Source organism: Leptonychotes weddellii, chromosome 1 (genome assembly GCF_054177405.1).
Source record: "Leptonychotes weddellii isolate Sample4059 chromosome 1, ASM5417740v2, whole genome shotgun sequence".
Taxonomy (NCBI): domain Eukaryota; kingdom Metazoa; phylum Chordata; class Mammalia; order Carnivora; family Phocidae; genus Leptonychotes; species Leptonychotes weddellii.
Genome location: NC_138369.1, coordinates 115,029,355 through 115,044,803, shown reverse-complemented (window position 1 = coordinate 115,044,803; position 15,449 = coordinate 115,029,355). Strand labels below are relative to the sequence as shown.

The 15,449-nt window shown below is 40.9% G+C and overlaps 1 protein-coding gene across 11 annotated transcripts in view; it reads left to right on the top strand.

The window, feature by feature from the left end:
- The window catches only part of PEX5L (peroxisomal biogenesis factor 5 like), a 223,784-nt gene that overhangs the window by 191,520 nt on the left and 16,815 nt on the right, over nt 1-15,449 (top strand). For all 11 annotated transcript variants that reach the window (XM_081829993.1, XM_081829988.1, XM_081829969.1 and 8 more), the window contains 2 exons: nt 10,986-11,102; nt 13,429-13,572. In XM_081829993.1, coding sequence (XP_081686119.1) covers nt 10,986-11,102; nt 13,429-13,572 — 261 coding nt within the window. The remainder of the gene's footprint in view (nt 1-10,985; nt 11,103-13,428; nt 13,573-15,449) is intronic.

The window sequence follows — 15,449 nt, the reverse complement described above, 5'->3', positions numbered from 1 at the left end:
ACAACATCCCCCTCTTTGCTCTTGGCTCTCTTCACTTTCCCAGGTATTCCTTTCACCTCCCACGGCCCCAATCAGGCTTTGTCACAAGCTGTTGGATCTTAACCCAAGGCATCTTGCACCCTCTGAGCTTTGCAAAATTGACCATTAAGTCCTCTAACCTATTATCTTGCTTTCCCATCCTCTCTGCCAGCCCCAAAGGTAGCAGAATAGTTGACAACTGCATGTCCTTCTGTGGCCCCAGTTCTTCCAACTTTCTAACTGGAACTTCAGCCTCTAGCTGGACATTAGTGGCCAGACGAGCTGCCCGTGTGAGACGTGGGCCCAGGGGGCAGCCGCTCATTTCCCTTCTTTGTCACAGTGTGCTATGTGTAGTTTCTCCAAACAAGTGTATCAGACCTGCTGGCGTTTTCAGGGTGTCCTGAGACTCGCATGGTGAGCCAAAAGCATCTAACACAGGGACCACCTCTCCCCACACGGAGGTCAGTGGCCAAAGCAAGATTGCCCCCGAGAATGCCTAACTTTCCCAAGGCCCATTACTTTGGTCTCCTGGCTGGCTTGTCAATTGTTGGTTCATAAACTGGGCCCATACACAGAGGGCAAGGAGAGACCTAGGAAAGCGGCACACCACACCATATTGGTAGGTGGCGGGTTTCTTAAGCAAGGGAACTTACATATGAGGCTTGTCTCATGTGGCTGCAAGATGAGATCTCTACACCTGCCCACCAGAATCTTAAAATGTTTATACAGAGGCCCTCACTGGGTTCAGTCACATATACCATCCAGATGGTCTCCCCAACACCTTCTTCTCTCAAGGCTGCATCCTTAGAACAGCCTTCACTGTGGGAACAGTAGGCAGATCAGACATTCAAAGGCTGGGGGAGGAGGTGAGAAGCCTCTAATTACCCACGTTTAGCTCGAGGGCCCCCTGGCAGTCACAGCCTCTCAATTACCTCCTCCAACAACAACATTTTAATGTGGAGAAACAGGGACATAGAGAGATTTTGTCACTTGTTCAAGGTCACACCACAATTAAGTGATAGGACTAGGATTCCTACCAAGACTAACTCCAAAACTTCTGCTCTTAATCACTATTTCTAATACTAAGGATGTTTACATTTTTTGCAGGCCCTGAACCAATCATAGAACTTAAAAGTTGTTGGTCACCAGAAAAATAATTCCTTTATCAAAGGTTTTCTCTCATTTAAGAGACTTTTAAAAGTTATTTTAAAAGCAACAACAATAACGGAAATCAGAAAGTTGGGGGAGGAAAGGCTAGGAATTACCCAGAATTCCCATGACATTAATAAATTAACTGTTTTCATTTTTTAATGTTTCTTCCAGTCTTTGTCCGATCTGTATACATAATTATATGTAATTTCAAAGCCATTTTAAATGACTAGCTAGCATTGACAAGATAAATTCATCAAATGAGTTGTCTTCTTAAAAACCTACAAAAATTATTTTAATTCTTCCCTCCACATTCTGGGTTTCATTTCCTTTTCTAGAACAATAACAACAACAGATTCTTGAAGAATTCTGATTCACACAACAGATGTGAGGATTAGAGAACCTGCTGGCTAATTGGAGATGAGTTTCACTGGAAACAATCACTTGAAAACAAACTATATGTGGTAAATTCCTGTCCCTGGTAGCTTCTCAGGATACACCGAATTTATCCCACCAAAGAGTTCTGTTTTTGTGGAACTTCAGATGCCCTGAGTCTCTATATCAGCATTTTCCAAGCTGTGTTCTAGAGAACCCTGATGACAGATGCACACTCAGAGGTTCAAGGTAAATACATTTAAGGACTATTGTTTACATCCCCACTTAGAGATTTAAAATATACGTTAACATATGAAGAGCCTGGGAAGTCATGCAGTAAGGAACATGTTCACTTTTGTCCAGAAGTTGCAAACTAGTTACTTCCAGGAGATAAAGATAGTGATCTGGCGATGGCCATGATGAAATGGAGGCCACACATATCACCTGAGAGTTGCTGCTTCTAGTCATGCAATATTAACAGATCTTCATGAGATATCTGAAATCTGGGTTTTGATGGAAAATTATGCATCCAATTTGAGGGGACAAAAACATGTCTGTTGGCTAGATTGGGCTCATAGGCCACCAATTTGCAGCCTCTGCTTTAACCTACAGTTTCTTAAGTTCATTTGACCACAGAACTCTTTGTTTCTAGAATACTCTTTGGGGAAATGCTACCATACTTCATTATTCTGTCAATCCTTCAAGGTCCTTTCTCTACACCCAGTCTTCTTTCTGTGTTCCAATCTTCAAACCTAAAGTATGTTCCAGTTACTATGATTGTGTAACAAATTACTCCAACACTCGTGGCTTTAAAAAGCAATATTTATTTTGCTCAAACAATATGTAATTTGGGTGGAGCTCAGAGAGGATGGCTCATCTTTGTTCCACCATGTGTCAGTGTGGCTCGATGGCTCACGGTGATGGTGAGGGGTGGGAGTCATCCAAAGGCATTCTCAGGGCACCTGGCTGCTCAGTCCATGGAACGTGTGACTCCTGATCTCAAGGTTGTGGGTTTCAGCCCCACGTTGGGTGTGGACATTGCTTAAAAATAAAATCTTTAAAAAGCAAACAAAAACAAAAGCATTCTCACTCCCATGTCAGATGGCTTATGCCAGTAGTCGCCTGACACCTTAGCTGCAACAGACAGCTAGAATGCCTACATGTGGCCTTTCTTTGTGGCCTGGGCTTCCTTGCTAGATAGATAGATAGCCACCTGGATAGCTAGATTCCAGGAGTGAGTGTCCTGAGAGGAAGAGGGAGAGACAGGCAGAAACCGTATCACCTTGTAGGATCTAGCCCCAAAAGCCACAGCAGGTCATTTCCATTGCATTCTATTTGTCAAGGCAAGTATTCAAAGATGGGCAAGGGACTCCACCTCTTAATGGAGTGTGGCAATGTTCTGGAGAGCATGAGGGGCCAGAAATACTGCTTTAGCCATCTTAGAAGATGCAATCTGTCATAAAAGGAAAGAATGAAGTATCTTGAATTGTGGCTCTTTTATTTACCAAAATTAGTGTGACTTTAGCAAGTAATTTCGTCTCTTTTTACATCATTTGTTCACCTTATCCTTAATTACAGTTGCCTCGATTCTTATTTTATCATTGGAGAGTGAGCTTCTTGAGAGTAGTACCCACATCTAGGTGTTTTGTTTGGTTTTATTCTTTAATATTGCTATAATGCAAAGCACAAACACATAGTTTGGATTTAGTAAATATTTCTAATACCTTATTTTATTAAAGCTAGTAGGGAGTTACTCAGTAACTTTCACCACGTGTGGCCATGGCTAAAGGAGAAGAAAGCCCCTCTGGAACTGAATCGCACTGCCTGTTGCTCATGGTTGTTCTGTGTTGGTCTCAACCTATCAAGAACCAGTGTCGTGGTTGGACCGGCCCTTGTGGTTCTTATTATGATTTCAAGATGCTCTCAGCAATAACCACCAGGAAACTTTGAAAAAGAAAAAGTGTATTACTTACAATTCCTGGAAATTACATGGCCCACCTGGGGCCACACAGTGAGGTCATGGGTAGAGAGAAAGAGAGCAGGCCTGGGGTTCTGCTTTTATGGGGGTTGAGGGTGGGGAGCTAGGGTTTTGAAGGCTCACTCCTCATTGGTGAATTTAACACATAAGTGCAGGAATTTAAAGCATGGGAAGAGAAAAAAGCAAGCGACGCGAACGGTCAGTTGTTGAAATTAACCAAGATCTCTAAAATGAGGGGGGAGGGGGGCACGAACAACCTGGCTCTTTATCTGGAGTGAGTGGCACAATGTGGTTATTCAAGGTAGCCATCTTTGACATGGATGCCTCATCAATCAAAGCCTAAGTCAGACACTTGCCTTTTACAAAAAGAAGGCCACCTGCCAGGGCTTCCACTACCACTATCCACAGGCCACTTCCTTTATCACAGGACTTGTTACCTCGTGGATGTGAGGCAAGGCTCAAACCCAAGGGCCCTCCCACCTCCTTGTGCCCTGTAGCCCTCCGTCACCAGCTGCCCAGCGAGCAGTCAGGAGGCCTGCAAAACATAAACAGCTGCTGAGAAATTGGCCCCACAAAACCTTGTCCCCAAAGCAGCAGCAAACCCCAGTTGGGTCTCCAAACCTCCAGGCCCAGTGCCCCTGGAGAGCAGTTCTCCATTGTGAATACAGACCCCACAGGAGCCACGTGGTTATAATCATGTGAAACTTTGGCTCCACAAAGGCATTCATTTGCTAATGAATATGCTAAAAAGCTCTTTCAAAAATGACCCCTGCCCATTTGGACAACAAGTTTTGCTCCTTGTGCTTTAATACTCCATTCCTTTTTGCTCCTTGCCCTGGGAGGAAGAAGAGAAAGAACAGGAAGATACCTTAGATTCTGTTAGAAATGGCTCTTGGTTGCCTTCTGACATCCTGCTCAAGCCTTGCATTGTATTATTTCCAGACTCCTGTGCCCTTTTCTCTCCTTACCATCATTTCCAATTTTTTCTCCCCACATTTTGCAACCAACCTGCTACCACATTGTTTGGTGAAAGCCTCAGGCTGTTTGCACAGGTGCCTGCCAACTTGGGCAGTGATGGCCGATTTCATTAAACAAGGAAGCGTGTCTAACCCAGAGGCAACCAGAAAATCTGTGTTGAGTGCTCGTACCAAGAGTTTTGTTTTTCAAAACTTCTGAACCACACAGTTTACAGGTTATGATATGGCATCCTCTCTCTATCCTGAAAAGTCATTTTTTCATTTACGAATATAAAATTATATTAACTGCCAATTCCTTCATTCTTTTTTTTTTCTTTTAAGATTTTATTTATTTGAGAGAGAGCATGAGCAGGGGAAGGGGTGGAGGGGGAGGGAGAAGCAGACTCCCCACTGAGCAGGGAGTCCGACTCGGGGCTCAATCCCAGGATCATGGGATCATGACCTGAGCCGAAGGCGGACGCTTAACCAACTGAGCCACCCAGGCATCCCCAATTCCTTCATTCTTAATGTTACAGGTTTTAAGCACTTTACATACATTGTTTTCCTTCATCTGCACAACCACTCTACAAGACTTTTACATTTTACAAATGAGGAAACCAAGTTAAAGAGGTGAGCAAAATTGCCAAAGGTCTTGTGACAGGCGACATGGCCAGTATTGTGGCCCATTTTACCTGACGCCAAAGTCCGTGAGTCTTCTTCCCTATACTGTTTAAACTGAGAAAGAGGCATGCATGACAGACCCATTTCTTATCGCACAGAGATTTTATATATTTTGAGCCTTCCTGTTTGACTCAATAAATCAACTCATTAATAATGTTGTAATCTGATACTCGGGGTCATAAGAGATTATAGAATTCATCTGTCATCTGTGAATCATCTTTACAAGCACTCCTCACATTGATCATTCCACTTCTAATGTTGGGGCACCTGGGTGGCTCAGTCAGTTAGGTGTCCGACTCTTGATTTCAGCTCAGGTTATGATCTCAGGGTTGTGAGATCGAGCCCCAGGTCAGGCTCTGTGCTGGGCATGGAGCGTGCTTGAGATTCTCTCTCTCCCTCTTCCTCCACCCCTCTACCCCTCCACCTCCCAGCCCCCCTTCTAAAAAAAAAAAAAAAAAGACTTCTAATGTTGGGGAACCCATCCTCCTGAGGAGGAAACAGCCCATTACATTTTTAGGCATTTGATAAAAATCTGTCCCCCAGGAACTCCCACTCATTCACCCTAGTTCTTCTGTCTGCAAGACAAGGCTAAGGCTTCTTGCCCAACTCCACCACCCCTCTGAGCCTTGCTGTACCAGTGAATCACTTCATAAACTGGGTTACTCTTGCCCATTCACTCTTGCCTGAATAGATTCCAGTTTGCCAATGACCGTCACTACGTGGGACACCCAGAACCTCACCCAGAGCTCAAACTAATTCTGACCCATCAAAATTCTATCCGGTCCTCGAACAGGGTGCTGAACATCTGTTCTTACAGCCCCAGGTTGAATATGTTCTTCGGGCAGCCACATGGAATGTTTGACATATTAGCTTTTCGTCAATACAAGATGTGAGTGGAGATGTTTCAGCCACATTTTGCTAGCCTGGGCTACTGGGTCCCTGGGCAATAAGGTCTCTAACTGATCTACACATAATTTCCCTTCAACAAAAATTGTCTGTTATGGCAAATATTTTGTCCAAACTTGCACAGTGATTTTCATTCCTTGCCATGCAAGGGCTACTCTTTTTTCTTTTGCATATAGAGAATGGATTGTTTGTTTAAGTTTTGATCCAGTGACAGTTAATCAATGGATGTCTAAAGAAGCAAAAAGAAAGTCAGACTCCTCACAGGCACAATGGGCAAATCATCTCACATCAAACAGTTCTTTCACAGAACAACCCCAGAATCCTTCTACTCAACAATTATGTTTGGCCACAAAATAGAAAGTATCTCTATTTTAACTCAAGGATAACCAAAATAGACTGGTGAGTGGGAACTAGCAATATGCTGTTCTTCCTTAAAATTCCCTAGTTCTAAATTAAATTGTTTATTTTTTATTCTTTATATTTTAATTTAATTAGTATTTAATTTTGTCATGGTTCTTATAGAAATTTTTATTTTCTAGCTTTACAATCAAAAAGTGAAGGGAAAATGTCAGTTTTACTCTTAGGAAAATGCTTTAAAGTATAATTTTTAGGCTAGAAGCCCACTTCCCATCCCACTTATTCTGATCTTCTGAGTCAATCTGCATAGATAAAGAAACCTGAGCTATTGTGTAGCCAATTTAGTCTTAGTTTACAAATGACAAAAAACAATGTTCAGATGGGTTTGAATGACTTATTCAAGTTTACAGGGATAATAGAAGCTTCTAGCACACATCTCTCTTCTTCCTAACTACACAATGTTAGTTCAAAGGAACAGAGAGAAGCAAGAGATGCTTCTAGTTTAGGGTTTTTGGAGAAACATCATGGAGGAATTGAAATTGAAAAGAAGTATTTTTTTAAGGTTTTACTTATTTATTTATTTATTTATTTTACTTATTTATTTAAGGTTTTACTTTTTTAAGGTTTTAAGGTTTTACTTATTTATTATTTTACTTATTTACTTATTTAGATAGAGTGAGAGTGAGAGACATGCGCAAGTTGGGGGAGGGGCAGCAGGAGAGAGAGAATCTCAAGCAGGCTCTGCTTCAAGCTCAGAGCCCGTCCAGGCCTCGATCTCACGAATCTGAGATCATTACCTGAGCCCAAATCAAGAGTCGGGCACTTAACTGACTGAGTCACCCAGACACCCCAGAAGTAAGTATTTTTAACCAAATCTTATTTTCACAAAAATAACATGTTAGCAATAGAAAATTTGGGAAATGCTGTAAAATACAAGGAAAGGTGATGGGACAATTACTCATAATCCCATCCCATGAAAGTAATGCTATTGGTGCATTTCTCTACAGTCATTATTTTCCCAACACGTTATATGTTGTTGTTGTCTATCACTGTGATCACAGTACTTATAAAGGAATGGTATAACCTGAGGCCTGCTCCATGTTGTAATAACTCTTCTTAAATACCATTTTAGGCTACACAACAGTCTGTTTTGTCCATAATCTTAACTTTGGTCCAATTTTTGAATAATTAGGTAGAAGCGAAAGATTTAAATAAAGAGAGGAAAGGTATCTAGAAGAGGATATGTATTTACAGCAAATTAAAACACCAAGATACTCATAGATGTATATTTGTGCTTTGAGATTGTAGGTGATCTTTGTTTCATTCTTTTTTTTTTTTTTAAGATTTTATTTATTTATTTGACAGAGACACAGCGAGAGAGGGAACACAAGCAGGGGGAATGGGAGAGGGAGAAGCAGGCTTCCCGCCGAGCAGGGAGCCCGATGCGGGGCTCGATCCCAGGACTCTGGGATCATGACCTGAGCCGAAGGCAGACGCTTAACGACTGAGCCACCCAGGCACCCCTCTTTGTTTCATTCTTTACCTTTTTCTCAGTGATACAAAAACACTAATAAGCACACCTACATTTACTGAACATTTTCCATATGTTTCATGCCACAGATATATTTTCTTATTTAATCCTCATAATGACTAACCAAGATCACTACTGTATGTTCATTTTAAAGATAAGGAAAATGAGACCTAGAGGAGTCAAGGGTCTTGCCGAAGGTCAGTGATGAAGCCTCATTTGTTCCCAGGTCCATCTGAGGAGAGAGCTGTTGTTCTTAGCCACTCTACCACATGTCCCAAGTTTCTTATGAATATCTACCATTGTTATAATCAGAAAGCTATTTTTAAAAATGAAAATGGATTGCAGATAGCTCATTTCTGGTGTAAGCAGATAACTTATTACCTGGAGAGTCTAAAAAAAAACCGTCTACAAAATCCCAGAACAGCTAAGAAAATCATCAATACATAAAATCCCCTCAGTCGTGTCTACAATGGTTAAAATTCAAGTTTGTTTCAGGTTTCTCTAAAATTGATTAGAAATAGAAAAAAGAAGCAGTGTTAATTGCAGTTATGTGAATGAAATCTGGATTCTGAGACTAGATGAAAATTGATTGTGCTAAAAGTAGTCATCTGTAATTAAATGAATCTGTGCTGTGCACTTTAATTAGTCAGCAGAACTTATTCTAAGTGGTAACAGTAAGTCCTGGTGTATCTCATTAAATAAGAGCCTGGCAGCCTCACCTCCACTGAGGTCCTGTTTTCTACAGCAGTCTTGTTTCTGCATCCACGCTCTAATTTGAAACTGCAGGAAAGGTGATGCATCCTTTTGTAATCCAGAGGTACATGTTATGAAGTCTTCTTCCTTCTTTCATTCAGAAGAACTGGGAAAATCAGTAATTATATTCACTCGATAGATTTAGTTTCTATGCAGACAAGCTGAACTGTGAAAAACTGTTCAAGAAAACAAGTCTCCAAAATTTTTTTCAAAAAATTTTTTCCAAATTCCTCAGCATCTAAGTATTCAGGTTTATGGTATTTAAAAAAGGACAGGTAATTGTTCTCTTTTATTGTCGTTTTGAACCTTTTAAAAAATTAGAACAGCAATGCATACTCATAGAAAATGCAGAAAGTGCAGAAAAGTATAAAGAAGCAGGAAAAACACCACCCATCATCTCTTCATTCAAAGACAGATTACTCTTAACATGGCAGCATATTTCCTTCTAGTTTTTTATCAAGCCATTGCTTTTGTACATCTGAGATCATTCTTTTGCATAATTTGGTATTCTGCTAAAAAGACTTGTTAAAAAAGACACTTTGAGTTTTATTCCTAAGCTTAACCTGGATAAGTGGTGGCCATTCCATGTGCTTCTAGCATCTCAAACACAGATTTATCAAGGTGCCTGCCACCCTGAGGCTTCAAGGGGAGGCCTCTGCTGAAGGGACAGGACCCACTCCTGTGGTAGGAAGGAGTATTGTGGACATAATAAAGGAGAATAACAAGACCTACTATTTATTTAGCTGCCTGGGATTAATCACATTGGGCTGGCCCTTATTTCTTGAGCATTTATATCCAGAAGAAATAAGCGTATAATTATCATTCAGAGCAACTTTGAGGAGTTCCCACCATAGAACCACCACCACCAGGCATGAGGATAGAGTAGAAGGTATGACTAGAAGGATTGAAAGGTGAAGGACAACCTTGATGGTGTGTCAGCAAGTCACAGGACTTAGAATCATAGAAATTGAGATTTGTAGATAAGAGTATGCATCTCAGTCCCAGACTCAGGTGTTCAAGCAATAACATCCCTTGTTTTCTTTAAAGAAAATTAAGTAGTTTCCAAGCATCTCTCTTACCAACTTAGACTCAGACACCAAATATGGAAGGATTATGTGGTGCCAGAAATCAAGGGCAGAGTCTCCACCCTCTTGTCTGTCATGTTGACGGCTAACAGCCAACAAGCCCCAGCTGAAATCCAGTTTCTGTCTATGTCCCTCCCATGTCAGAATCAGAGTTGAAGTCAGCCCCCCAGTCATACCTTCTGTCACCCTCTTGGAAGTCAGGCCAGTTCGCAGGGAAAAACCTAAAAGCTAAGCACCAGTCTCCCACTCATCTCAGAATCCACCACCCTCCTTGTCTTCCCTGCCCCTGGAAAGTTCCCTTTCCTCCCTTAACTTCTTTAAAATATTTGCCCCTTTTTCCTCACACCAGGACACCCAAAGTACTCTCTTTAGGCTTAACAAAATAGAAGCCAACCAGGGACAGATCTTGCAGAAAATTTCTGTTTCAGTCCTCCCCTGAGGTAAAAGGGAGCAAATGGCCTGGTTTCCCTTTTGGAAAACATAAAGGAAAATTATAAGGAGAAAAACACAAAGCAATATTTTTCAAAAAACCATCCTGCCATAGACAAGACCTTGACTAAGAGGACTCAATTAAGTTCACACCAAAAGCCAAGGTCCTTCATTCTTTAGCACCAGGAGGCCATGTTTGCCATAGGTGATGAGCAAAGGCTTGGACGCCAGACTGGGGTTCTGATGCTATGCAATCCTAGCTTTGTGACCATAATCCTCTATGTTCAGTTTTCTCCTAGCAAGGTGCCTGGCACAGAGTAGGGTCAACTAATGTTATTTTCCCTTGTCCATGGTCAGCTGCTTCCCCAAGTCACTGCCCATTCAGTCCCAAAGCCATTGCTGTAATTCCTCATATCCTGAGAGCAACTCTAAGACCGTCCTTCCTAAAATATGTGCCCAGTGCCCACACTTGAAACTGCTCAAGTAATGGATTTTGAGCTGAATTTGGCATATACGATCCTTGTCCTTCAGATGGTAACTATTTTCCTGCTGGAGAAAGTCACAACTAATCCAATTTAACACTCTGACCACTTAAGTACCCTCCAGGAGCTCTTCAACCGTGAGTATCATTGGATGTGGCCAGTTTGAACATTTTATTCCTCCTCAGAACTCATTCTGATCTATGAGGAAAACTGTCTTTTTAGAAATAAACCAGGTGACATAACATGGTCTTAAATCCATCTCTCTTCATTTTTCCTGTCTCCTAGTCAGATACAGAGTTTTGGGATAAGATGCAAGCAGAATGGGAAGAAATGGCCCGGAGGAACTGGATATCGGAGAACCAAGAAGCTCAGAACCAAGTTACAATCTCTGCTAGCGAGAAGGTGACTGATTCTGTTCTTATATATGCTGACCAGTTTTCTCAACCTCTTTGCATCATATTTTTATAAATTAGTCATTAACTATTTTGCAAAAAATTCAAGAATTAAGTAGACAAATTATTGTCAGCCTGACCTAGAAGAAATTCTGGTGGATGAAAACAATATAATCATCCAATGTGTGAAGACAGCAAAGCTAGAATGAAATATCCTTATTTTTATCAATGTTAATACTGTTTGACAGCCAACAAGAGCTTGCATTCTTGACTGCTGGCAAGTTACTGAACTAACTGACGTGGAGGGTGGGTTGGAACAAGAACTGGCTAATCTCACAATGCTTTTTGTCAGTCATTCATGTGAGCCATGTGGACGAGCTAAGAGAAATGGTATCAGTGGACAGGGGAGTGAGGTGGGGCTTAGGGCTGTATTGCCCAGGTGGTCCTTACACAGCTAACAAAGAAACACAGTGGAAAAGATACCCTTCACGCAGCCAGGTCAAGTCCCAGGGACAAGTCCCAATCCTAGGATATTCCCCTGAAAGGAGCCCCAGCAAATGTGTGAGTTCAGTCAAACAACCAGCCAAATTACCCATGAAGTCCCAGTTGCCCTTGGGTTTATGCTTTTAAAAACACTTGGTGAAAAAAATAATAAAAACAGATAAATAAATAATAAAAAATAAAAACACTTGGTGAAGAGGGGAGGGACACTTTTGAGAAATAAATTTAAAGGACTTGAAAGATAGAAAAAGATATGGAATTTTCTTACTGAAGGAAAAACTATATATATATGTATATGTATATACATATAATATGTGTGTATTATGGATTTTTTGTGGTAGAGGAAGTCTCAATAATATTCAGTTCTGGATAACTTCCATTTGTTCAATCAACAAATATTTATTGAATGCTTACCTAGCAATAGATATGATGATGAATAGTCTCCAATCTTAGAGGATTTTCAATCTACATAGTCATTAAAATGTCTTCCTGCCAGTATTCTCTGCCCCTCAGTAGGCAAGGCAATCTCATAAAATTAGAGTATCTTATTAAAAATAACCCTCTTCTACAAAGAAATCAAAGCTAGGCAAGAAGAGAAAACATTGATATAGATTGGCAGACTCTAGGCTGTAATTCATGCGCCTGAGGCATGGCTGGGGCCCTGAGCTCCTCGCCCCTGGGACCCCATATCTGTAACACCACTACATAAACTGGTCATACCCTGTGGCTTTGATAAGGGGGTTTGTCTTTCTCAGCAACAACGGAGAATGAAAGTCTCCATTTAATCTATTTTTAAACCTTAGTAGCATCATTAACAGACTAGCTTATTTGTATCTATCAAATTAGAAGGATATTATGATGATCTATGCTGGTAAGGTTGCAACAAATCATTTCTCTCAGATATTTCCAATTAGAGTTTAACTTGGGACAAATTTTTCTCAAAAGCAATTCAGTTATACATATCAAGGGCCTCAAAATAGTTCATAGCCTTTAGTCTAAAAAAGCCCTCTAGAAGTCTATCCTAAGTTAATAATCATACGCAAAGATTTGAGCACGAGGTTTTCTCTGTAACTTTATTTATGAGGACAAAAAAATCAAAAGTAACCTGAATGTCCATCAGTAGGAGTTTCGTTAAATAAGTTTTTGCACAATGCAAATAATTTTAAAAACTAAAACTAAGTGGGGCTTAAGCTACAAAACTGCATATATGGTATGAGCTTATTTGTTTAATTTATATATTCATAGAAAAAGATTATTTATACATTCTGTACAATTTAAATTTTTGAAAGAAAAGACCTATAACTTTAAAACATGCATTCTCAATGGGGCAAATATAGCCCCCTATGGGACAAAAACTGGTTCAAGGAGCAGGAAGGTAAAAAAAATCGTAGATAGTAGAATGGTTGGTAGCCCTCCAAAGGGTCACAGCACATAAACAGATGTACAGTATGTGGCATTAACATTTCAGGGGAATGGAAGGTAGCACTTAGCAAAAATACGTCTAAAACTCTGGATTTTTTAAATCTCAGGGGGAAATGGCTAAAACAAAGAGAGCAAAAGAGTAATAGAAAACAAACTCCAAAATATTAGCAGTGATAGGGGTTGTGGCTTGATGGGTAACTTTTGTTTCTTTTTATATTATTCAATAACAAAATAATATCATCCAAAATTTATACAATGAAAATGTCCTACCTTCATAGGAAGGGGGAAAAACAGTAATTTCGATTTAACTTAAATAACTTAAACAAATAAATTCAAATTCAAAAAGAGCTTAGTGAATATCAGAACGAAGAGATAAATGGATGGATCTCATAGTACCCTTCTCCGTGTTGTAGGGATATTACTTTCACACTGAAAATCCCTTCAAGGATTGGCCTGGAGCATTTGAAGAAGGCTTAAAAAGACTGAAGGAAGGGGACCTGCCTGTCACCATCCTGTTCATGGAAGCAGCGATTCTTCAGGACCCTGGAGATGCAGAGGTAACATTTTCCCTTCTTCCTGCTCGGCTCACAAAGTGGCTGCGTGTGAGTGAGGGACAGGGGGCGCCACAGAGCTCCCCTCGGCTGCATTTGCATCAAGGAAAGGCTCCCAAAGGCGTTAACCTGGCTTACTCTGCTATGTGTTCAAAAGTTACATATAGGTACCTGTTCGCTAACCAAATCAAGTGTGCAGTATCTCCAGTGCCCAAAAATAAAAGGGTGGGGACAAGAAATGAAAAACCAAAATTGTCAACCTGGAGGCTCAGCAGTGGTTTTCAGGGGGCAGTGTATAGTTTTGTCTAGGACTAGAGCCACGCCGTATCTCACCCTTGGTTCGCTCACTCAACGTTTACTGAGCACATACTGGGTCCTAAGAATTGTGCCAGGCACTGGCTTCAAATATTGAAGAGCTGGGAAAATGGGACTGTTGAAAAGATACATTTGTGTTCTATCTGGAGAGACAAGTGTAATAAATGCAATGTCAGTATGCACAGGATGCTAGGGGAGCAGAGAGCAAGGCTCCTGAGGGGGCCTTCCCCTGCAATTAAATCCAAAGGTGAGTTTTGAAGGAGGCGGGGCTTAATGAAAGACCGCAGGGGCGGCGGAGGCGTTAAGAGGAAGTGGTTTGTGTGTGGACCGTGGGGCATGAAACATTGTTCCAGAGGGTAGAGGGGAGGAAACAATGGTGGGAGAGGAGGCAGGAAGAAGTGGGTAAGAGTCTGAACTTCATGAAAGCCAGGGGAACCACTAGGGGACTCTACTCAGCAGAGGGATACAATCCGATTTGCCTGTTCGAAAAACCCCTTACTCTGAGGTGTGGAAGGTGATGGAGACTGAGGCCAGGAGACCACCCAGAGAGGCTTCACCATCCTCCTTTGGTCCACTATGTTTCTAAACCTGCAGAGGCCTGTAATAAGTTAGTGGCAGGTGTAAAGTCTTCTCTTTTAGTTTGGGAGTAATTTTCAGGAATCATCTTATGAGGCATATTCCTCATAAGGATTCGCAGAAATTTTAGGGAGTGGTATATACGGTGCTGAGAGGGCAGTATAGAGTAGTGGTTAAGCTTCTAGGCTGTGCTGTCCTAACTGTGTGGGTTCAAATCCCTGCTCTACCACTCATGAGCCATGAGCCATGTGATCAGAGACAAGTCATTTAAACCATCTCAGTTCCATTTCTTCATACATAAAATGGAAGTCACGATTATAATAACTATTCATTGGGTGTTGTGAGGATTAAATTAGTTCATATAAATAAAGTGCTTAGTTCAGTGCCTGGTGCATCAATTATTAGCTTTCATTATTATTACTGGTTGTACTTAAAGTTTGTATAGGAAGGATGAGTAAACTGATCAATAGGTTAAAGCCCTGGTATCTTGTCAGTCAAAACGTTGATAGTGAAACAAGATTGAGCTGAGAATTGGAATGTGAACCAAAATATTGGAATTTTTAAGAGGAAAAGAAAGTCATTACATTAATAGAAAACTGTAGGCCAACCCCCAAAAGAATATCATCTTACATTTCTAAATGCTGCGGTGTTTTCATGTGTATTATATAGTTTGACACAACAACCCTGGAAGCTTAAAAAAAAGAAGTATACGTTATTATGTCAGATTCATAAATGAGAAGATTAGGACACTGGGTAACTAATGGATCCCAACCAAGGACCCAGGGCTTCTGAATCTTGGAGACCCCAAAATTCAGGTAAAGGACGATCTGTGAACAGTGAAAATGACACCATGCTCAAAGGCTAGTGAGAAGCCCCCAGAGAGGGACTGTTTCATCAAACTTAAGAAGCATTCTAAGATGTATGGAAGGTGAAATCAACATAGGGGCTGCTCTGTGTACATTTGAACGAATAAAAAGAATCACTGATATTTG